This window comes from Myripristis murdjan, chromosome 21 (assembly GCF_902150065.1).
Source record: "Myripristis murdjan chromosome 21, fMyrMur1.1, whole genome shotgun sequence".
Classification (NCBI taxonomy): domain Eukaryota; kingdom Metazoa; phylum Chordata; class Actinopteri; order Holocentriformes; family Holocentridae; genus Myripristis; species Myripristis murdjan.
The window spans coordinates 9,164,774-9,187,687 of NC_044000.1; the positions used below are offsets into that span (position 1 = coordinate 9,164,774).

The following is a 22,914-nucleotide window of genomic DNA, read 5'->3' on the forward strand; positions in this document are numbered from 1 at the left end:
CCATGCCCCAGACTTTTCATGATTAAGCAAGAGTGCTTCTATGACCTAAAAATGCCAGGTTTGGTAATGTTTAAAAAAAAAAAAAAAACCTTTTAGGTGTAAACTGTGATTTTCACTACACTTGGGCTTACTGTGGGGAAAAGTCCATTAAATGTGTAAACAATGGGTGAAATACAACATGTAATTCAGTTCATGTTTCATACATTCTGGCACATCAGTGTTTGCTGCCCATTTGTAAAATCCTCTAGTGTTTCCAGAGAGATTTCAAATTCCATTTTTGCTTCTTGGAAAATGCCATGAGCATTGGGAACTGGGCTATGTGCACATAAGAGATGCGACACTTTGAGGGCACAAAATGTTTTAATGAGGTTAGGAACAGAGGGGCTCAAGATTACTATGAATTATGGTCAAACAAAACAGGACTAGCTGCCTTGTTGATAGCAAAAGGTCAATCGAAACAAAGCAGCTACATGAATATAAGTACATAGTAATAGACACACTGTAGACCTGCCTCAGTAAACACTTAATCTGGCAACAATAGATGTCTCCATTTCTACATAGAAGACTTGAAAAAAAAAACATACAAGACATAACATTCACAAAAAAACTGTACAATGAAAAATGCTTGCCCTATCTGATTGAGTTACAATGAGAAATGATTCACATACCAAGGAAATCGTGCAAATAAAAGGTATGATTTCATTCTTCACTCAGCATGAATAAGATTGACACCCATCACAAAATGAGAGTGTACCAATAAACAATGAGCCACAGGCTCCTACGCTTAGGAAGAAAACATCTTTAAAAATACATTTAGGACATCATTGTGGCTATAAACTGTGACTCGTGCTCAGTCTTTGTGTCACTGTGTGAAGTAAGGGCAAACAAAACACAACCAAACAACCAAAAGTGTCACTGCTGAAACCTGGGCCAGCCCAGGTCTATGCAGACCCAAAAAACAAAGGATTTTTTTTTTTTTTTAAATATTCACTTAAGTTAGTAATGCATATGGCATCCCGTCCTCTACAAATCTACTTTTTTTTTTTTAAGCTTCTCACCTTGAACCTGATATCTAAACGACAACAGTGACAATTACACAAATTGTACAAAACAGCTTAGTACACACATTGGTGGTACAGATTACAGGGGTTAACTAATCTTGCTATGAGGCACAGCACTTTATAACACTCAGCTTAGTATTTGTTGATGCCGAAGATTCTCACGCCGTGTAGCTGTGGCAGCTTGGGGATCAGCACGCTCAACAGCGAGGCAGTGTTTATGACAAAGTGTGTCGTGTCGTACTTTGTGTAGAAACTTGCCAGGAAATATCTGCAGAGCAAAACAAAGAGGTTCATTAAAATCTCTGTAAAATCAGCAATGGGCAGTAAAGTCACATATACTGTACATGCCTAGTTTTCATTGTGATGTACAATCAACATCGACAGCCAGTGCAGGGTAACAACAAATTTCTGCTTTTAAAATTCCGTGACACAACGCAATTTCCATCAAGATTTGTCAGTCAATGAATTTTGGGATTTTTTTGGGTAGTCAAATTGAATGCCCTGGAGGCCTCAGTTTAGCTTGATTAAATGCTTGAATGAACTTGCATAATCACAGTTGTTGCTAATGCCCTAGAAGCTGTTTCCCTGTTGCAGGATTACAGTGTTTTCTTTTTCTCATGGCTACAATATACCTGTAGCACGTATCCAAAAAACAGCAAAATCCTGAACCGACTGTCAAATATAAGGGAAAAATGAAAACCATTATATTTTCAGTACATACAGAATGATTGGGGAGATGGTGAAGAACTTTCTAGAAGATGTGAACTGCACGCCGTAGTCGAGCTGTTCCCAATGTGTAAGGAGTCTGGCTTTTCCTTGGTCGGGGGTCTCGAAGGGAGTGCCTTTCACCGCATGCATGAAAACATACATCCCCTGCGAGGACGACAATTCAGTGATTAGTCTGAAGTCTAACATCCGTCATCATCACGTACAGAAAGCAAAGTAGAAAACAAATGAGAATTCACAACACTGACACGCAGCCAAGGCATAATCAGCACATTGTGTGGAAAACAATAGGCTATAATTAACCTAGCACACTTGGCTGTTAACGTTAATAGCCTTCCATATTGCTGTGATACAGTCTTTACTAACTGCTGCGAGCCTGGGCCAGTAAATGATATCATTCACATTGACCTCGTTTCTATATCTGAGGCCATGCATAGAACAATGAAAGGCTAGTCTTGTCTGCCGGCATGTTGTGGAGCGAGGAAATCATCATAATGGGTCACCAGTCAGGCTGTCACAAGGAGAGCTTCCCAGAAATAGAGCACAATGAAAATCAAGCAGTCACAGCAAAACAAAGACTCAGCAGTGGGAACTGGACACCAGGTGATTTGTTCTGGCACGCTGGCTAAGCATTCATAATTACTGACGTATGAGTTTATTTGGGCAGTGATTATTAAGACCTGTGAAGAAATGGAACTAATCATTGTAAACATGGGTGGTTTATCACGCCTTAACCCCTAGCAAACCACTCATTCCAATTTGTGTGGTCCAGATTACTTATTGCCTGTCCTCCAGTCTCATAGACTTTGAAATATTTACAATTCAAATAGTAATTATCTTAAAAAGGATTTGGCATTAGTCTGGTGCAGGACGGTCAGTGAGCAGATATTGTGACAAGGTAACTTACAAAATTGTGTATGACGTTGGTGAGCGTCCACACCACGGGCACGCTGAAGAAGGGGATGCTCAGGAGCACGATGTGAAGCATTCCAACACCGAGAGCGTAGGTCAGCCAGATGCCTCGACTGTTCATGACCCGCGTGTTCGGGTTCACCTCACTATGTGCCACACCCACATTCATTTTGGTCTGAGGAGAAAAAAAATTATTCATATTAAAAAAAGAAACACACACACATTTCACTTTGGTTTAATAGTTTTTGCAACTTAACTCTTTGGGTCACTGAGCAGTCAACCTTCAACATTGGCTTCAAGACATCTGAAAATTGCACTTCAATCAACCACACCATTTGTTCTATGTAACTGAATTAATAAGTAATTAAATAAATAATACCCATTTGCAAGAACTGCATAAGACTGAGTTAAAGCCAGACTACTGGTGGTGAACATACTCCAGGGGCAGGTGATATCAGATAATGCTGGTAATCAGCCAGTCAAAAAACCTCAAGTACCAAAGCAACACATTGCTTTAAACTCTCTATTCAACAGACACTGAATCCTACAACCATGCTAAACTTCAGGAGCAAACCAAAGAAATGTAGAGGCATATCCTGTGCAAATATTTGCAAATGACTGTCCCTTCTTTGAATGTTAGTTGCAATGGTGCACCGTTTTCTATTTTCTGTGTGTCATATTTAATTTTTTTAAGAAACAAATGCAACTACCAGCAGTGGCACTAATGAACTCTGCCCTAACTGCAGATCCAACGCTGATAGCATAAAAACAAGTTGTGCAATCTTGTTCAACTTTGCCCTCTGGCACACTTTCAGCTGCCAGACTGGCTTCAAGAAACCATGCAAGGGTTGCAATCATTAAAGGCACCGATGACCGTTTCTTTTTTAATTTCCAACCCACAGAAGCTGAGTCCAGAATCCAGCTGATAATTTCACTATTTTAGCAGCCTAACAGCATGTAGGAACGGAAAACAAATTCAGCATAATAGGCAGACACATTTATCAGTCAGAGAAGACATTCAGCATTTGGTTTGGCTTACTTCTCATAATGACACAGCTGCTGCCAAGACTGTCTGACATAATAGGCATCATTTCAAGCTATGATTTTCAGTACAAAAGTTAAATGAAAACTATTTTTAAATTGAGTCACATGCCCACTGAAAGGGATCAGAGCTACAATATATTCTGTAACATCTTAATTGAACTTGATAGTCATTCAAAGTTGCAACAGAGGTCAGATATACTGTTGCTGATAATACTGATAACATGTCATGCTCATGTGGCCATATGCTCTGTAGCAGGTTTATGGCTTTGCAGACAGATGCAACACCACTGGCTGTTAGACAGTAAAGGAGAAAACTAACCTAATAATAACCCTAACCCTAACCCTAATACTAATAACACCATATTGTTCTATCACTGGCTAGCAAGCTCCCCAAAACCAAGAGGCTTCGTGTATTTGCTGACAAATTGGCGTAGCCATGTCAAACTGCCATGGCTCTAGTCCAACAAAATGCTATCAAGCTGCTGAACCCGACTGAGGCTGGGTGAAGTCACGTAAATCAGCTGCTGGGGGTTAGTTGTGCCGTCTTGTTCACCTTGCTAACTATGTAAACACGGGGCGTCCCCAGGAATGTTTTCGTTTTCAGGACATAGTCCGAGCCAAATCACCACTATCTACCCTCACACCAAGTTGGGCAACACTGGCTAAATACGCAAAACTACGTCTGACGTTATTAGCGCAAAATAAAAGTCGCGCAACCCGGAGCTGAATACTTACTGAAGTAGCTGCGAGCAATAGACGTGTTTTTCAGAGCGGACCGCTACAAAGAAATGCTATCTCCTTGTTGATGTGCGTGGCTTGTGGACGTAGGCAGCACGTCGCCGACTGACCTGGCCGGAAGTGGACGTGGATTCGTGACGTTCCCAGCCCGCCTCAGCCTTCTTTTCAGCCAATCAGCGCTCAGGATCAGGGCAGGGGCGTAAAGCGCGAACCTCGCTTCCTCTGTGATGTTTATGAAATTTCACTCAAGGACCGCAGTCTCCTGTCCTCCTGCCAGTCAGTATGAACTTCATGGGCTGTTATTGTGTTGGCCTGTAATTCTCTTTCTGCCAGTTTTCCGCGAAAGGGGCTTTAAACTCTCAAGCTAACTTTTGTCGCCGAGTCAACACGGTGCGCTGCGGCTAGCTAGCAGGAGCTCTGTTCCTTAAAACGCAGCGGAGCGCAGTAAGTGTACATGAACTATGACAAGCTTTTAGCTGAATTATATCGTCTACAGGAGCATGAGCTGACTGTTTCCTCCACTTCTCCATTCAAACTCGCCGTGTATCTGCTGGTGTTGCTGAGTCGTTGTTAGTAAATCAATGCTCATGCGGCTGCTTGAAATTGCCACCTCTTAACGTCACTTGAAGACTGAACATGTACTTAATCAGGATTTATGAAATGATTAATTCTCCAGAAGTCAGAAATCTTTATTTTGCCTTAGCCAGTGATTTCATGGACATGTAAAGTCATTATAGGATTCTTAGACGGTGAATGGGAAAAATGTTTATGTAGGATATCTTCTGATGCAGACTCCTGTTGACAGTTTTCAGACAGAAATGGACCTGTATATCCACATTCATTTGGATGCTGTGGTGCACCTTGCAGACATCTCAGCTTCAGTGCGCTTTGAAATCTCTCAGCAGAGATTGAAAAACGCGAGGTGGAACTGGCTCAGCAGTCATTGCTTTTAAATGAAACTGGGTGCCAGGTTTGGGTCTGGTTCACAACACAAACAATAAGGTCATAACCCGGTTTCTGAATTCGGGATATGGTGTTTACATGCACAAACACAAAAACGGGATACTTAAAAAACCCGATCAAAACCGGCATACTAAAGACCATGTAAACACACTCAATGATGCAGACAGAGCTGAAAACGTGTGTCATTGTTTGTGTTACCGTGCATATGTCCGGTCACTTTGCTGCACCAGGAGACCTGAATGTTTTTCTGTCTTCTATTTTATGACATGGTATGTACATCAATAGTCGCTTCTGATGGAAGTGTTGGAAGAGTGGGAAGCCACTGACCCCAAATCGTGACTTTTCTCAAGGGTCGCTCCACCTTACCGGCCCTGCTCAGTCACACAATGAGCCGTCGCCATGAATCTACTGAAGAACACACCCACAGTTAGACTTGGTCCCTGACTAAAATGGGGCTGTTTGCTTTTGCAGGCACCTGGCATCATGAAGCAGCTTCCACCAGAGACTGTGCGGCTTCTGTCCAGCTCCCAGGTCATCACCTCTGTGTTGAACGTTGTGAAAGAACTGATGGAGAACTCCATAGATGCTGGAGCTACAAGTATTGACATCAAACTGGTAATGTATCTGTGTTAAGATAAGGGGATTTATCCATTAGAGCAATGAGATGATATTGGCATTTTAAGCAATGGAAAATGGTGATATTATCTGCAGCAGGGATAGGGCTAACAGGAGCCAATAAATGCATCAGGGCACAGCTAGTGTTTTGCATCTGAGGAGTGGGTCAGACTAGCTAATGATTATATGAATCTGATCTTCCACTTCCAGTCCACTCCACAGACTTTGCAATGTGAGGTTTTTAGATAAGGCAGATGAAGATGCAGTCACGTATCATTTGTACATTGATCACCCATGTTCTTTTGTGTTTTCTATATGAACACTATAGGACTGTTTTCAATTCATGATGTCAATACAAAGCATGGTGTAATATAAACAAAAAACAAATGGTATCCTCACAGGTTAGTCTCTGTAGAATAACATTTAGTTACATCCACATTAAAATTTTGCTTTTCATAGCTTAGACACAGGTAGCACACGATTGGTTTGATGATCTCCCTTCCTGTTGAAGTGGCATCACATCAGTGTGCACTTGCTGATAACAATCTTCAACGCATTAATCTTCACATTGCAGGAGAACTACGGGCTGGACCGGATAGAAGTACGAGACAATGGCCATGGAATCAAAGCTGCAGATACGTCCGTGATGGCCGTGAGACATTTCACCTCAAAGATCTGCAGCCATGAGGACCTGGAGCAACTGGAGACATATGGTTTCCGGGGAGAGGCCCTGGGCTCCATCTGTGCTGTGGCTGAGGTCAGAAGTGCTCACTCTTTGTAGTTAACACATGACAGTCAACACAACAGTATAAACTGTCACTGCCTTACCAAGAAGTTGTAAGGTCCAGCAGCTCAAAGTTTGCTGTGATGTTGCTTGACTCAGTTCATGTCTGATCAGAGTGGAGCTTGGACTTGGAGCTTGGACTTGAAGATGAGCAATAAAGTTGATCTGATGTCTTACTGTGCTGTTCTCACTCAGGTGTCTGTCATCACGAAGACAGAGGAGGATGACATCAGCACCCAGTACATGCTTGATTTGACAGGAAACATCGTCTCTCAGAAGCCGTCTCACTTGGGTCAGGGTAAGGCTGATTGAATCAATCATCATCTATGTGCTCAAAAATAATAGCAACAGTGTGCAAAACAATGAATTAATCTATGGCTTTGTGAAAAGTGAACAAAAATAGCAGAAATCATCACAGCTGGAGACAATGTGAATGTTGTGATAGCATGTTTAATTTTGTATGTAAATGTGATGCTGTAGCACGATGACATAGATACGAATACCAATTTTCATGCTTGTTTCCGCCAATAGCCAGAACACCTGCCTTATTATGAATGAATTATTCCATACTTGCCTAACAGTGTTTATGAATTTGAAAAACAGACAGGAGTTGGATCATATGATGTTAAAGATAATAGTTCAAGGTGGACAGTGAAAAAGATGGTCTCTAATGTTCAGACTGCCAGCCCAAATCTGTTTTTTGGCATATCTAGATTGATTTTAGAGAGTTGTGACAGCCAAACACCACATGAAGTGTGATTTTTGCAAATCGGATTCAAGCCACATTTGCAGGTGGTTTGAAATGCGATTGTAATTGGATTTCTACAAATATATCTAAGGCTGCCCAAATCGAATTTCAGATGTTGGAGTAATTCTGGGCATAATGAATTGCCAAATAGAATGATGAACCCATTTTTGAGTTCCTTGGGCCTCCTTTTCCTCAAAGTGATGCTTTCCACTGACCACACTTTTACTGACACAGGTAGTCACAGACTAACACAATCTCATGCCAGAAATTGTTGCCCACCTCTGCCCTATGTGCCTTCCAGGTACGACAGTCAGTGTGCTGAAGCTTTTCAAGAATCTCCCAGTGAGAAGGCAATACTACACCAGTACAAAGAAGTGTAAGGAGGAGCTGAAGAAAGTGCAGGACCTGCTGATTGCCTACGCTGTTATAAAGCCTGCCTTGCGGTTCACACTCACTCACAATAAGGTACGCTGACGATCACTAACTCCCCCTCTCCTCTCAGACTTATCTAGGGAGTTGAAAATGTCTGACAGCTTTCACTGGTATTTAATCTAAAGTTATGTAACTCATTATCTAAAAATACAAGAATATGAATGCAGATGCCACTGAAATTTTAACTTTATGCAAGGATAAATTAAATATTTAGACTTACACTTTTGTCGTCAGCTAGTACATCACCCAGTGATCATCCAGTCACACAACATAGAAGAATGAACAAAACCCTTTCTTAGAGCTGAGGGAATGTACACTGCTTTTAGTTAGAACAAATGGAGGTTGTAATGGTCATGAAATCCATCTTGGAAAAAGGACATCGACCTCTTCTCCCACTCAGCCCTCTATATGTTCATGGAGCAGCCACAAGGTGTCCCCATCAGTCTGCTAATGTCTCATGTTGTGAAAGCCCAGCCAGTTGTTGATATGACCGGACTATTTACAGTATAGGGTCACATTTGTGACATGGCCAGTGATCACACCATTATCTATAAAAGCACTACTATATGTAGCAACACATGAGATTTGGTTTGTTATTAAAAGTGGGCACCGTCATAGAAACCTTGCTTGGATTTTAGAGGGAGGGAGGTAGCTCTGAGGTCGGCCTGAGACTTGTTCCACCTGTACTAGTCTATTGTACTCCCTTTAAGCTCTTCTCCCTTTAAGTTGCTTTCCAAAGATTGCAGGCGATTTAGACACTGCAGACAGTGTCTAAATCCCCTGAGACAGAAGGTTGAGTATTTATTGTTGTTAAACCACAAGTCATAAATCAGTCACCCTCGTAAGACTTCTCCAAAAATGTTCATGTTTCATGATTTCTTTTCCTCTAAAATTGTCCCCAGCATCCTGTTGGTATTTGATGGCAATGCTGTTGAGACCACAGCTCTCCATCATTAAGTCTAACTTAAATATACAGTTCCAGTAGCTGCAAAGTCGTAATAGTAAGAGTAAAGGATCAAACTGATTTTGAGAGTTTATTCAAAAAACATCACATCAGTGCATTTAATTACAATAACATTTGTTCTTGGGTGCATATGAAATTTACAACTACTGGAAACATCTATTTAGCTGAATGTTATGTAAATTAATGTTCTGGCTGAGCTCACTCTTCATCTTAGATCATACTTTGTTTTTGCTGTTTAGTCAAAATTTATTCATTTGGTGCAGTGTGGAGCTTATTTTTTTATAACCATGTTATAAAAGCACTTGATGTAGCTTTTTTTTTTTTTTTTTTTTTTTACCTGTAACCCAATGTTGACTTACTCAGAACATCTAGTAGTGAGAAAGTTTGTGGCAATGTCAGAAGTTGCCTGCATTAATTGCTCCTGAAGTGAAATCTAATCTTCACTTAAGTTTAAATAATAAATACATTCTAAACTAGATGGCACTCACTGGAGCATACCTCCATGAACGTGCTGCAGTTGTCATGCTATGCCAGTTACACATGTTTGATTTTCACCAAAAGTTAGTCATTTCTTCTTTGACTTATTACCGATATATTTCATGTGAGAAGACACACACATTTTTATTTTCATGACTGTACCTGACATGGGAGATGCCTCTTAGAAATTGCAGTCACATTTAAGCCTTTTACCTAATTACTGCAGCTCCACATGGCCAGGCAGCACTGCATTTGTTCAGCGGCTTTTGGAGCTGCCCGTCTACCACTGTGTTGAATTTTAGACAAAAAAAACTTGCAAGGCAGATATGTCTAAACCTGAAATGATTCCTCCAGTGTCCCTATGTTTTCTTATTTATTTATTTATTTATTTATTTTTTTGGGCAACAACAAGACAAATGTTTTCAGGAAAAGGGGAAAAAAATTAATACCAACACCTCATTCTTGCCACAAAGCATGGTCGAGGAGGCATCATGGTACGGGGCTGCTATGCTGCCTCAGGGCTTGGGCAGCTCACAGCGATCGAGGAAACACTGAATTCCACAGGAAAGTATCAGGTTAACTGTTTGGGGCATAATTAAAGATGTCACACAGCATGACAGAGACGTGTAACACCAAGGTAAATATACAACAAAGTGTCTTAAAAAAGATGAAAATTTGCATTTTTGAATGGCCAAAGTGATAGTTCCAGCCTTAAACCTATTAAAATGTTGTGGCAAGACCCAAAGCAAGCCATTGTTACATGCTAAAAATATCCATGAAGTACAAGTTTTATGTAGAAAAACTGTTGTGCAGGTCTGATCATTGATTATTGATCATGTCTCAAACATTTGTTTTAAGATTATTGCTGCTAAAAGAGTCTCCAACCCTTACTAAATCTCAAGGTTCACATAATTTTCTCCATCTTAGGCTGTTAACATTGAATACCTTCAATAAGTGCATGAAAAAGTACAGTTGTTTGTATGTTATCAGGTTATTCACACTGTCATCTGTCATTATGATGTCGATAAAGACCATTTAATGCGTAAATCTAGTTTTTCACAGTTCGAGTTGCCTTGCAGACACACAGCAGAACTCAGTCTTGGGCCTGTATTTTATTTCAACTCTATACAAATGCATAAGTTAATATCATTCTTTATATCCACAGCTTAGAGCATTAGAGTGTCTCTAAGCAGTTTGCAAGCTTTGTTTTTTTAATCATGCTTTGGACATTTGTTTTTAGTCATGTCTTGTCTTTTATCATTTTTGCCAGTTCATATTTGAAAAAATGGAGAAAAGAAATAAGTTCACAAATAAACCGAGTGTAAAGTGCTTCTCTTGAGGACTCATGTTGATGTCCATTTGCAGTTAGAACGGTTAAAGGTACACTATGCAAAATTTCCTGAGGTCGATTTAAAGTTTTCATTTCCTAGGATGGAGACAGAATCAAATGCCCACCAAAAATGTAGCTCCACCGTCCTAGGAAAAAAGATTTTGCCCTTCGGCGGCACCTACCTGTCCAACAGAAAACAGGCTAACGCCGCGTCACTCTTCATCCTCATCCTCTCCCTCAGCTTGTTGCACTGTTGTGGTGGAACGAGCTATATTTTGCTGTATTTCCTTTTTTCCACTGTCTGTGTCCACAGTTTTCGTAGCTTCCTGTTAGATGTTGTTTTGTTGATCTGGCAATGTGCGCTCTTATTGGCTAGGAGCTACACACCCACTGCCCAAAGGCGGATGTCCAGAAAAGTCCCAAACAAAAGAAAATCCAGGCAGAGGGCAGGCTCTCTGCAGATACACACACCAACACACACTTCTAGTGGGCCATAAGTGATGATTGAGAGAGATGAGTCTAGACATTGTTTTTTGTGTTTTTTGCCTTTAAGTGAGGACATTTTCAACTTAACGGATGGGAAAACATGGAATAAGCTCAAACTTTGCTGGTTGAGTCCACATGGTTCTCATCATGTACCTGACTCACTGATAAATTGTGTGCATATTGCATATTTTTTTGGTCAGTTTGTAATTTGTTAAATTCAGCTGTGGTATTGGACATAAAGGATGGGAATTGCTGATTAGAAACTAATTCCACTGCTGGTTAACTTTAAAATTATGTGACAGACAAACAACTGGTCTAAAACATGCCAAAATAACAGCGTAACAGGATGCTTTTAATTATAGTATGTCTACCAAAAAGGACACCACCTCTGTATACCTAAAGAAGGGGTGATAGCATGTATCTAACCAAACAATTAGTCTTAAACAGGCTAAAACCAACATGATTGACTGGTTTTCTTATTATTTATACAAAACATACCACTCCTGTGCAGTCCAGATCATTTTCTTTTCTCTAGCAAAGTATTCAGAGTATCAAGACAACACAAGGGTTAAACCTCTTGTGTGCCCGCAGCACAACTATGGCTGACTGTGAGTTTGGCTGATTATGACGCCTGAGTAAGTTGCTGAACACAGCTGCAGACTGAGCCCCAGATTCTGTTTCAGGCTACTGCCAGTTTGTACACAAAAGGGGATGGAGGGGGCTGGGGGTCACAGGAGGGATGGGGTGAGGGGTGAGTCAGGGAGGGGGCACACGACCACCGTATAAATTTCATCGAAATCAATTTCAAGCTCGTCAGGGGAGGATAGTGGCCCCATTTTGTACCATCAGCAGTCAGTCGCCCCTATCCTGTATCTCGAACTTTGCTCTTCGGCCTGTGTCGTGTTTCACAGCTTCTTTAAGAAATGTTTACAGGAGTGATCCGTTTACATGTGCCAAATTGCGTATTTCATAGCTGACACATGCCCTGCTGCAGAGTGCATGCTTTCAGAAATCAACACCCAGGACATCCACTCGCTGGTGGACACCAACAACAAGCCCACCCATGGGTGTGAAAATATGTGTCCTGCTTTTTCTTTTATCATCAGTCTTTGCTGATCTGACATAAAATGATTTTTAAAAAATTGCAAATACGGTTCCACAAGCATTATTTATAGTTTCTCTATTATATATGTAACGTATTATCAATGTCAAATTGCTTTTTGTACTTAGTGGTACTAAAGTGAAATGTTACAATTTATTTTGAAGAGAAAAAAACAGAATGATCAAATTTCCTTTTTTTCCTGCAAAAAGCAGGATAATGTGTTTTAATTTTGTTATAGTATCATTTTGATACTTAGTGTCACTTTTGTCAAAAATGTCATTTTGGAACATCGTGTTATACTGTTACAACAAAAGTCTTTTCTAAATACTCTAGCCTTCCATTTCGTATATCTGATTATTTATCCATGCCCACATCTTGCTGAGTCTCTACAGACGAGGTATGAACCCTACAGCCTAGGATTGGTGGCCCAATTAACTATCTTGACAGGTGGGTATGCAATCTGCTTTTTCCTGATGTGGACTCATTGAAGTTGACTGGTGTCATATTGTTCCAGGTGGTGGTTTGGCAGAAAGCCAAGGCGGCCGATCACAGAAGTGCCCTCCTAGCTACACTGGGGCCCAGCGCTGTTGCCAACCTGCTCCCTTGCCACCATCACCAAGAGCAACCAGAGGTTAGTTGAGAGGAAAAATGCCAAGATGCAAGAGAACATTTTGTCAAAAAACTGTTCATCAATAACAAAATATTTGCAAGTGTTGAGAGGATACCAGCGTGTGTCAGTGCTTCATGCTTGTGTACTTTTCGAGAATTACCTGCAAGAACATTTGTGCATTGGGGTTAAGGGTAAAGACCTTACAAAGAGAATAAAGCAAAAACATTGCCATGGTTACCATTCACATTTCCCCAGGGCTGACTTCATTAGGGGTATCTCAGAGACAACCCATAATAAAATATGGCTCATCAATTACTGGTGGACAGCCATCTTATTCAAAATATCAATTAAGGTTTCAGAAAAATGACCAATTTGATGCAGTTTACTTTTCCTGAGGGCTCACTTGACAGGTATTTCTTGCATCGGGTTTCAATTTTATCTGATATTTTTATTGTTTCACATGGACCATAACTCAGTTGGACAAAGTCACCTCGGACCTTGTGACAAATGATGCAGTGTATTAGGAGAGACTGCATGGAGCGCAGTGCACTCTGATGGATGAACGTCAGAGGCACATAGCATTGCTGACCTGGCACAGAGCTGCATATTACCCCTCCCACCTCATGCACACACCTCTTGCACTCCTTGCTCCCATACCGTTGCGTTCAGTGCTCCCATGCCCTTTTGCCCTTCATTATGGGGCCATAATGGCAATTCAGCTGCACAAGACACAGCCCTATCCTTCATAGAAAGCTCACTGCAAAACTGTCTGCTGGAGCATGTTTATTCTCCATGAACAATTCAGCCAGTTGGCTGAAATATTTATACTTTTATAATGCAGTTTCACTTGTTTCATGGATTTTCAAGAAATAAATGTCACTATCTTTGACATTGCATGACATAAGCATTGAGAAAGAAAAAGACAAGAAACAAGTTGACTTGGATTGGAAATAAGTGAAACTGTCTCACCCTGATGGCTGATTTTTTTTTTTTTTTTAAGGGATTTTAAGTGTCAATACAAGATTAAATATCTCGTTAAGATGGATATTTTTTGCAGTGCAAATGAGAGAACGCTAGTTATACTTGGCCGTGAGCTAATAACCTCATCATGAAGGCCTGGTCTCACGCCAGCAAATGTGGTCAGTTGGTGGGTTGCCAACTATTTCCTTGCCCTTTTCTCTTGTGTTTTTTCCTGATGAGGAGTGAGTGATTTTTCTTAGCCAAGCTTTGCTCTGCTGATCGTAATTGAATTACTGTTGAGCGGTAACTTTCTGCTTGGTCACGGTAGGTGTCATGTGGCTGTTACCTGCCGCCAGGCTCCAAACTAATCCAGTCCGACAGATATGGAGCAGCCCTTTTCACCCTGTTTCTCTTTCCTTTTTCTCTTTGTTGTTGTTATTTTGCTGCAGCACTTTGGTGCCCAGTTATGAGAACAACCTTTCACCTTTTCCCCCTACTCCCTGTAGCAATGAAAGAGGACTTTTCTCCTCTCCGTCCCCTACACCGAAGCTTAGCGATCACGGAATCCAGGTTGACAATTCCACAGGGGCCTCACTTGGGGAGAGTTGTTGTAAGAGCCATTCCTCTGCAGAACAAAATGTGACACTCCTTTTTGGCAGCGTGACTACGCATAGCCACGGCCCTTAGGGGCCAAAGGTGCCATTCGTGCTCTCATAAAGTGACCCTAATGAGCAGAAATAGAGAGAAGCATATGTGCCCCAACCTGAAACAGCAGAGCATTTATTAACTTCATTGGCCTGCATTGCTGCTAATAATGAGCCCTGGGTCATGTGAAAAAAATGTGCGGCTATTTACCTCGTACAATCTGTAGAACATTAATAGCTTTCCATAATTTCAAACTAGCTTGCATTCTTCATGGTGTTTAACAATCATTGACATCATAACAGTTAAATTTTCAGTTTTACATCAAGTCAACTACGGCACTCATGAGAATTGCCTCAGGTGATCAGTCATCAGGTAAGATGCAAATCATAATAGCCAAATAATCAACAGCAGCTGTTCAGTATGAAGTCTGTGTGCAGATGATGCACTGTAAATGAACATCCTATCTCCATTGTACAGAACCCTTACTACCTGGCTTCTCCTTGGCCATTTTTCAGAATTTACAGTGGAATGAATCGTCACATTTGGTCAGAAAAAGATTGATAAAAAATTTGTGTAAAATAAGTGCTGTGAACTATGGTGGGATGAGATTCTGCTGCTCCTGTGAATTATGCTGTGACAGTGTATGCTGTCACCAAGGCTGAGTGCCTGTCCGCTTTACACAACCAGAATTAATGGACTCATTCACGGCCGTGCAGTCACTGGATCAGCCGTGTGACCCTAATCAAACGTGTTGTAATGGTAAAGGCTATGTAATGTAAACCCCTGTTGTCCAGGTTTCAGACCTACTATTTAAGAGTGTTTGTTAAAAGTTCAATTAGCTGCTTTCTGTGTCAGCTAGCTGCTGAGCATGTTAATTTGAAATTGTTTACCCAAGGCATTCGGCTTATTACACCGAGTCAGTTGAAGCTCTCATTTTAGAAAGGCCATGTCAAATTCATGCCTTTAATTAGGTGTTTTTTTTTTTAACACTGGTGTAACTAATTGCCAGCAGTATGTTTAGATGGTGACTAATTGGTTTTGATTTTGTCCGATGATACAGTTTTTGTCATAACTCAAGGTTACAGGGAATAACACTTATTCTATTGACCATGTATTTTCTGGACAGTTTTGGGAAATTGCATTTGATTTACAATTCTGGGCATTTAATGTATCATACACACATCACACACCTCATTGTTGTCTTGTGTTGAATCACTAATATCACTTTAAAACTTTTTTGTTTTTTAGATTTTGTTAGATGGCTTTTTCCCCAAGCCTGGAGCGGACTACTGTTCTACAAGCTCAACTAGCCACGACAAAACATTAATATTTGTCAACGATCGGCCTGTCCACCAAAAAGATATAATTAAGGTAGAATAATTTTGTATAAATCAACACTACAAATGTGAACATTTTGATTTTTAGGACCCTAATACCATTCTTTTCTGTGATGTTATCCTGTTCTCATAATGTCGGTCACCAGTTGTTGCGTCAACACTACACGGCTCAGTATCCAGCAGACTCAACCCGAAATCGCTATCCCAACCTCATGCTTAAAATCATCGTCCCACCCTCCTCAGTGGACGTCAACGTGACACCCGACAAGACCCAGGTTCTTCTTCATGACAAGGTAGCTGTTATCATCACTTAGAAAAGGACTGGTATTAAAAAATATACAGTAGTTAATAATAATAAATAAATAAATGAATAAAATGTCAAGCCTGATCATCAAAATCAGGCCATGGAGCATGTAAGCTGTAAGCTGCCACTTTATATGAATTCCAGACACTTTTTTTTTTTCATTTATTGATGAACAGTGGTGAACATTTCAGTCGTGGTGCAATCTGCGTCTTCTTTTGCAAAATAAACAGAAAACCTAGCCTAGACCTTGTTAACAAAGATTAGCTTCTCTTTATCATTAAGGTTTTGTTTGCCAACTGTCTGCTGTCTGCCATTCAGGAGGCTGTGCTGACTGCAGTAGAGGCACTGCTGGTTTCTCTCTACGGCTACAGACCAACTACTGAGCCCCCACCTGGGGAACAGCTCAAACCACCCAGTCCCTTACAAACTTCACCTTTAGACAACAGGAGAGGTGCAGAGAGGGATAACAGTCTCACTAACGGCAATGCTGATGTCCCCAAAGATGCACCAAAAGACTGTGGCACAGCTCTGTCAACAGGGACGAGCACTGAGGCATCAGTGGACCACCAGACCACAAACAGCAGCTCCTCGTCCTCTGTGGCAGAGGACTGGATTGTCACTCACATGCCAGGAGGGCCCAACTGTAATTTATCTCTCTTTGATGATGAAATGGCTCTGAGCTGCCCTGAAACAACAGGAATGAATTTAGCAAGCGAATCCCCCGAGAAACCCATGGACAATGCGGTGTTAGGTGCAGATGCAGGCCAAGGCCAGTTATCAGCTGAGGACTGGAGCAGGGGGACCGCTTTGACAGACCCGCTGTCAGGAGACCCACTACAGCCGGTCCGAATCCATCAGCCCTCCAGGCACAATACTTCTGACTCGGCCGAGGTCAAGGGCCTGAGCAGCCCGAACAGAAAGATGCTCAATGCCATAACAGAAAAGCGGGCTGCTCTTACAGCCTACGACCTGATAAGCAACCGTGCCATGAGGGCACCGCTGTCTCCCGCGGCCTTGTTCGAGCGGGAGGCCAGAGCCGAGGTGCTGAGGGAGAAACCCACAGCCAGCCTCCAGGATATCAGCGCCGCTGTTCACGAGAGATGGAAAAACCTGGGGGAGGAAGAGCGTAAGAAGTGAGTTTCCAGACCTTTGCTGTCCAAGCAGTTGTTTCCATTTCTTGTTATTTGCAAGGCAGAGAGAGAGGAAAAAGATTGACCTGTCATTTGCATGTGTAAAACATAGCCTGGAAATTTTGTTGATATGAGCTACGTTTCTCCTTTCCAGACAACTGTGCCTAATATTAGGTTAGGTAGTCAATATTTTCCACAGTAAAACAGGTATTCTACATGATGAAATATCGCCCTGTTTCCATGTCCAACATTTAACCCCTGAATTACCATTTAGGATTGTCTTTGTTTTGTGTTTGTGCTTTGTAAACATGAACCTGAACAGGCATTCTCAGTGGCACCAAGAAAACAAATGTTGATTCATGTAAAGCTGATTGATAGTTAATGTGGTTTTGAAACTCTCACATTGACTAAATATGACTGGAAAGATCAACTTATCTCTAGATTCATTCAGCTTAGTGGCACATAAGATAAACAGTTGAGCTCTCCAAAGACTGTTCCTAATTTCCCAACTTATTTTTTGCTATGGTCACCTAAATTGCACTGCCTTTCTCACCTCACAGTGACAGACTTTTTTTTTTAATTTCAACCAAAAATCCCATACATGACATACTATGTTTACTTCATTAGCGGTGAGCAGAGTGACACATAGTTGGCTGGCCAAGAATAGAATTGGCCCAGAACAGATGGAGGTAATGAGCATTTGTGTTTGACCTCTGCTCCCCTCAAAGTCTAAGGATTTACATCAATGAACGTAAGACAGGGATGGAAGGCTGCTCTGGCTGTCAGATGAATGTGCACTTTTTGTAGGGGACCGACAAAGGGTAATGCGTCACGTTGAAATTCTGCTTTTTTTTTTTTCTTTTTTTTTTTTTGATGTAAGCACGTTATTGTGCTGCGAGCAAATTTTATATGGTCAGGCCAGAGAGCATAGAGTAATGCACAGCCCATAACCATCTCTTTACCTTTTCACTGTATGGATTATATCAAATAGGCCTATAAGTAAATCTTGTCACGCAGTCATTAGTAACTTCTAACAATATCCAGATGCACACAGACATGCCAGTAAAAGAAAGTACAAACTGTGCTATCTTCTGATCTCTGTCCACTGAGCCACTCAGCTAGCATCATGGAATAACACCATTACACCCTACTGAAAGCACTTCAACCCAATTATGTTAGATTACTGCATACCAATTTAAAGTAATTGCAAGGGTGGAAAATGTGTATCAGCAGTACTTGGGGCCTTATATAAGGTATGGAAGAGTGTATGGAAAAAGACATCTGTTTAGAATCCTGCCTTGCGTTACTGCTGTCTTAAACATGAAATAAGATGCGGCAAATATTTGGCTCCTTTCACCGCCACCGTTAAGTGGCACACCGCTTCTAGGAATCATACTTAACACGAGTTCACGAAACAGGTCAGTTGAATGATGGGGTGCTGAAGTGTAAGCCTTAATGCTCAACATATGAATATCTATGGAAGCATGAGTTGGCAAAACTGTATTTTGCCCAGGAAAGTATCATGTCCGAGCCCCCAAGTATGCCAGATTCTCAGGTAACAAGTATGATGGTAACAAGTTTGCCCCCAGTAACTAAATTTGTATTTCAAAACTTATATGGTCAGCAGACAGTAGACAACAACAGACAAAGTGGCAGCTCAGCAGCTGTACTTCACAGAGGAAACTGCTCAAACAACTGACTAGTTAATCATGAACAGGCACAAAATATAAAGCGAGTATTATCTGACCTGTCAGCAGTCTGAATTTCTTATGTCAAATTAAGGCATTTGGGTTTCTTAATGGTATCAGAACTGAACTTTGGTAGGGTGTTGGGTTGTTTGGTTGCCTCGACATGAGTCCACATGGTGGGGAAATATCCTCATTAGTTGCCCCGTGCTCTCCTGGGCTGCTAATCCAGAGTACTGTATTTCAACTTGTGAGCGACTATTTCGCCACCATGTGGACTGTTACAACGACCGGGCAACTATACAATACAACACCTGCCAAAGTTAAATTCTGCTTTAACAGTTAACATGACAAAAGTGGCAAAGCTGTAATTCCATAAAAGATGGCTGTCGCTATTATTAGTGCTTTCAGTGAATTGACTGAACTTTGCAGGTATGTGGAGAAGGCAAAAAAGCACCTGCAGCAGCATGACCAGCGGACCAAGTTGGCCTCTGCTGAAGGCGTGAGAGAGCCCGAGAGGCAGCCAAGTGTGGGCACCCCGAAGAGCCAACTGCAGGGCCAAAAGCGCAAGGCCCCACTCTCGAACCAGCAGCTGCTGGATCAGCTCTTCACTGCACAGCCCCAGAAGAAGACGAGGAGCCCTGCGCCCAAGCCCTCACAACCCCTCCCCTGCAGCGTGGCTGCCCTTCGGCTGCAGCTTCATCGCCTCTCATCCCAGAGCAGCTCGGCACCACTGGGCCTCCGTCTTGTAAACCGGCTGGCCTCTCAGGGTGCTTGGGTCGTTTTATGTGGTCGAAAGCTCATGTTGTTAAATCCATTTCGGGTGGAGGAGGCCTTGCTGTTTAAGAGACTTCTAGAGAATAATATACTTCCAGCAGTGAGTCTGCAGAGCCCCGTACAGTTAACAGATGGGTAACATATCACTCACTTCTCACCTACCAGCAAAATGCCAACCCTGACAGCCGTGTTCTTGCATAGAAGTGCAGGCTCATCCAATTCCTTTAAAGTGTATAGAATTTTGAGCTGATTTTTTTTTAGCCACAAATAAATCCTAATCATAGGTTTCTATTAAGATGATCTAATTCTCCAACACACAGTATGTTAAACATGTGCTTGTGTCTCTTTTTTTAGGGTTCTAGGAGGAGCTGAATATACTCAGGCTCTGTGCAACATGGAGAAACAAAGTCCAGATCTGAACGGAGGTTCATTCTTCTCTGATGCCAGGCTTGTGGCAAATGGCTTTCAAATCAGATTCACTCCAGGTAAACTGATGGGAAAAGAAACTTCCTCATATTTTGATTTTTCCAATTTTTTTCAGAATGACAGTTTCACTTTGATAAAGGCATAGTTACACATTAATTACTTAATTCGTTCATTCATTCATTCATTCATTTTGATTTATTTCAAACATGTAAAAGGAAGGAGAACTTAAAAACAGAGAGAAAGAAAATGAAATCATTTCCAACAATGAACAGCTCGGTGCAAAAGAAAATATCAAAGCCCATACATATTAGAAAAGGAGTGACTCCTTCACCTTATTTACATGTAACAGTAAATTATAAGTCTAGTATATGTAATACACCCTACCATTCAGAGAGAAAACAAGATTTTTATTTCTTGATTCATGCTGTTTAAAGGTCCCTTGGATTGTCCAGTTTTATTTAACAAAGGTTGGAGCTATTGGCCATCATTAATGTCATAGTTCACCAATCATTTAGAAATGTCAAACATACAGTCTTGAGTAACCGGATTATAGTCAATTATTTCTGACAGAATTGCTGTGTCAGTATTGGATTAGTTGTGGATAAGACTAAATATCCCCATTTCTCGTAAAAGGGGTATTTTTCATTTTATTAAAAAAAACATGCAGTACAATTGATAAAACAGGGACTTAAGGTCTTCTAGAGCTTTACATTTTGGTGTGTTGTGATAGACAGAAGCAGAAGATATTGCATCGTGTGAAATCTTTATTTATGTATTTACATTTTACTTACATTGTGTATGAAATTTCTGTTTTTAATGTCATTTTCTGCCCCAATGGATATCGACATCTTGTGGCAATTTTTGAAGCAACAATGGCAGCATCAAGAAAACTGTCATAATTAATCAAATTAAATTAAATAACTGTAAATTTCTAACTACTGAGAACGTAGTTAGAAAGTATAGTGTCTTGCAATTTTTACATATTCAGAGACACCCTGAATGTTTTGTGTATGTCTTAAGGCTCAGCACTTTTGTGTCAAATATTTGGCCGATGAGTAAGCATTAAAGTAGTTTAACAATGCCTTCTTTAAGGTAAATAGACTAGGGATAGTGCAAATTATAGGCACAATGTACTCATGAATCAGAATAAGTGTCAGTCTCCATACATAAGTGCAAGCAAGCGTGAACTTTTTGCCAGCTGTTTTGCACACTTTGGTGACGTTATTTCTCCTTTCACTCGCAAAGGCTATACAAGGTCATCTGAATGTTGGTTGTTTTTGGTGCTGGAATGGGTCACTTCAGTTGACACTGACACTCTGCCAGACAATGTGGTCTCACAGTAGGTTTGTACCCCAGTGTGCAGGTGATGAGAATGGCTGCCCTTTAGGAAATTCTAGGAATTTTCATCTGGCACTGCCAACCTCAGTAGGTGTGCAGTATGTAAGACCGTTTCATCACACAGCCTCCGCCAAATTTCTCTGGCTTTTCGTAGCTATTGCAAATATGTGATGTTTCCAGTTGATTTTCCAAAATTTAGCATGAGAGTACATGTTTTTATACCGTGATTCTTTGACATGTAATTTGACAATGAAATACAAAACAGCCAGAGTTGTAAATACCAAAGCAGTCTATATTATTCTTGCTCTGGAGGCAAAATATGCAAGACATATTAAAACTGTTTCTGCATCTCTCAATTTAAAAAAAAAAACAAAAAACTGAATTAATTTTACATCCTAAGTCATATATCAGAGCTATGAATGGTGTGCTATTTGCAGTAATTCCTCATGAAGAGCGAAGCTATCATTCTCCCTCCCTACATGACATCTTCCTTCCAGTCTGCTGAGGGCTTGTAATAGTCATTTAACACTCCATTTGGCTCTTTGCTTGTTTAACTTGGTCACCAGTCCAGCCGTAAACCACAATATTTATTTATTATTCTTTCCTGGAGATAGTAATAGTGTCTGGAGTATATTAATCCTTGTTTTCTGCTTGTTTTGGCCAGGCCTCCAGTCAGCGGAGAGACATCTGGAAGTGACAGCAATGGCAGACTGTGTGCCTTTCCTCGGTGTGGAGGACCTCAGGGAGATCCTGAAGGCAGTTGTGCACAGGAAAGCGAAGACTGTGCAGGAGTGCCGGCCACTCAAAGTCACAAACTACCTTCAAGTGAGACATGTTATGGAGTGAACATCATGGTGACATCTGAATTAAGGTCACACAGATTGGTGCTGCTGTCTTTAATTGACTGAACAATGTGTTGTGACTGTTCCCTCAAAGGGTGAAGCTGTTCGACTTGCCCGTCAGTTGCCTACAAATTTGACCAGGGAAGATGTGGAGGAAATCCTTTTGCGGATGCAGCAGCAGCTTGGTGAGAACAACCACACCTGCATCCACAAACGGCCATTTCTGCAGCACCTGTCTGACATCCCCTCCACCGACCAGGAAGCCAAGGCTCTGCTCAGGCCTTTGGAGCTGTAAAGAGTAGACGCAATCATGGAAATTCACAGTTATTGTACATAAATATTTATCAACTATGACCCTTTTGAAATACGTTTTTAGGCGGTTAACTATTTCCAAACCATGCTACTAGAATTATTTTCATCCCACTCTTCTGCTGTTCAACATTACTTCATTTGTAATAAATAAATGTTGTTTTTTACA

General features: G+C 41.1%; 2 protein-coding genes across 3 annotated transcripts; one reads left to right on the forward strand and one right to left on the reverse strand.

Moving 5' to 3' along the window:
* Positions 1–341: 341 nt before the first annotated feature.
* On the reverse strand, positions 342–4,608 carry ormdl1 (ORMDL sphingolipid biosynthesis regulator 1). The gene is made up of 4 exons (XM_030080178.1): positions 4,479–4,608; positions 2,695–2,874; positions 1,783–1,934; positions 342–1,329 (listed from the first exon to the last, which is right to left on the reverse strand). Exons 2-4 carry the CDS (start codon positions 2,866–2,868, stop codon positions 1,194–1,196), a joined length of 462 nt encoding a protein of 153 aa, XP_029936038.1. The 5' UTR covers positions 2,869–2,874; positions 4,479–4,608; the 3' UTR covers positions 342–1,193.
* Positions 4,609–4,642: 34 nt separating this feature from the next.
* Positions 4,643–22,914, forward strand: pms1 (PMS1 homolog 1, mismatch repair system component). 2 transcript variants are annotated; one of them, XM_030080172.1, is made up of 13 exons: positions 4,643–4,757; positions 5,916–6,059; positions 6,634–6,816; positions 7,039–7,141; positions 7,893–8,056; positions 12,897–13,013; positions 15,846–15,968; positions 16,081–16,227; positions 16,557–17,371; positions 19,486–19,965; positions 20,185–20,315; positions 22,259–22,419; positions 22,531–22,914. In XM_030080172.1, the coding sequence occupies exons 2-13, from the start codon at positions 5,928–5,930 to the stop codon at positions 22,729–22,731; spliced, it is 2,757 nt and encodes a 918-aa protein (XP_029936032.1). In that variant the 5' UTR covers positions 4,643–4,757; positions 5,916–5,927; the 3' UTR covers positions 22,732–22,914. The 2 variants fall into 2 exon arrangements, with proteins under 2 accessions (XP_029936032.1, XP_029936031.1); XM_030080171.1 differs by having other exon boundaries at positions 4,672–4,925.

Excerpts from the sequence above, each read along its gene's own strand:
- ormdl1 (XM_030080178.1), bottom strand. The coding sequence starts at position 2,868 with ATGAATGTGGGTGTGGCACATAGTGAGGTGAACCCGAACACGCGGGTC. Across the intron at positions 1,935-2,694 it reads CCAACGTCATACACAATTTT|GGGATGTATGTTTTCATGCA; the intron begins GTAAGTTACCTT and ends TCGTCCTCGCAG. Across the intron at positions 1,330-1,782 it reads ACCATCTCCCCAATCATTCT|ATATTTCCTGGCAAGTTTCT; the intron begins GTATGTACTGAA and ends TTTGCTCTGCAG.
- pms1 (XM_030080172.1), top strand. The coding sequence starts at position 5,928 with ATGAAGCAGCTTCCACCAGAGACTGTGCGGCTTCTGTCCAGCTCCCAG. Across the intron at positions 6,817-7,038 it reads CCATCTGTGCTGTGGCTGAG|GTGTCTGTCATCACGAAGAC; the intron begins GTCAGAAGTGCT and ends GTTCTCACTCAG. Across the intron at positions 7,142-7,892 it reads GCCGTCTCACTTGGGTCAGG|GTACGACAGTCAGTGTGCTG; the intron begins GTAAGGCTGATT and ends TGTGCCTTCCAG.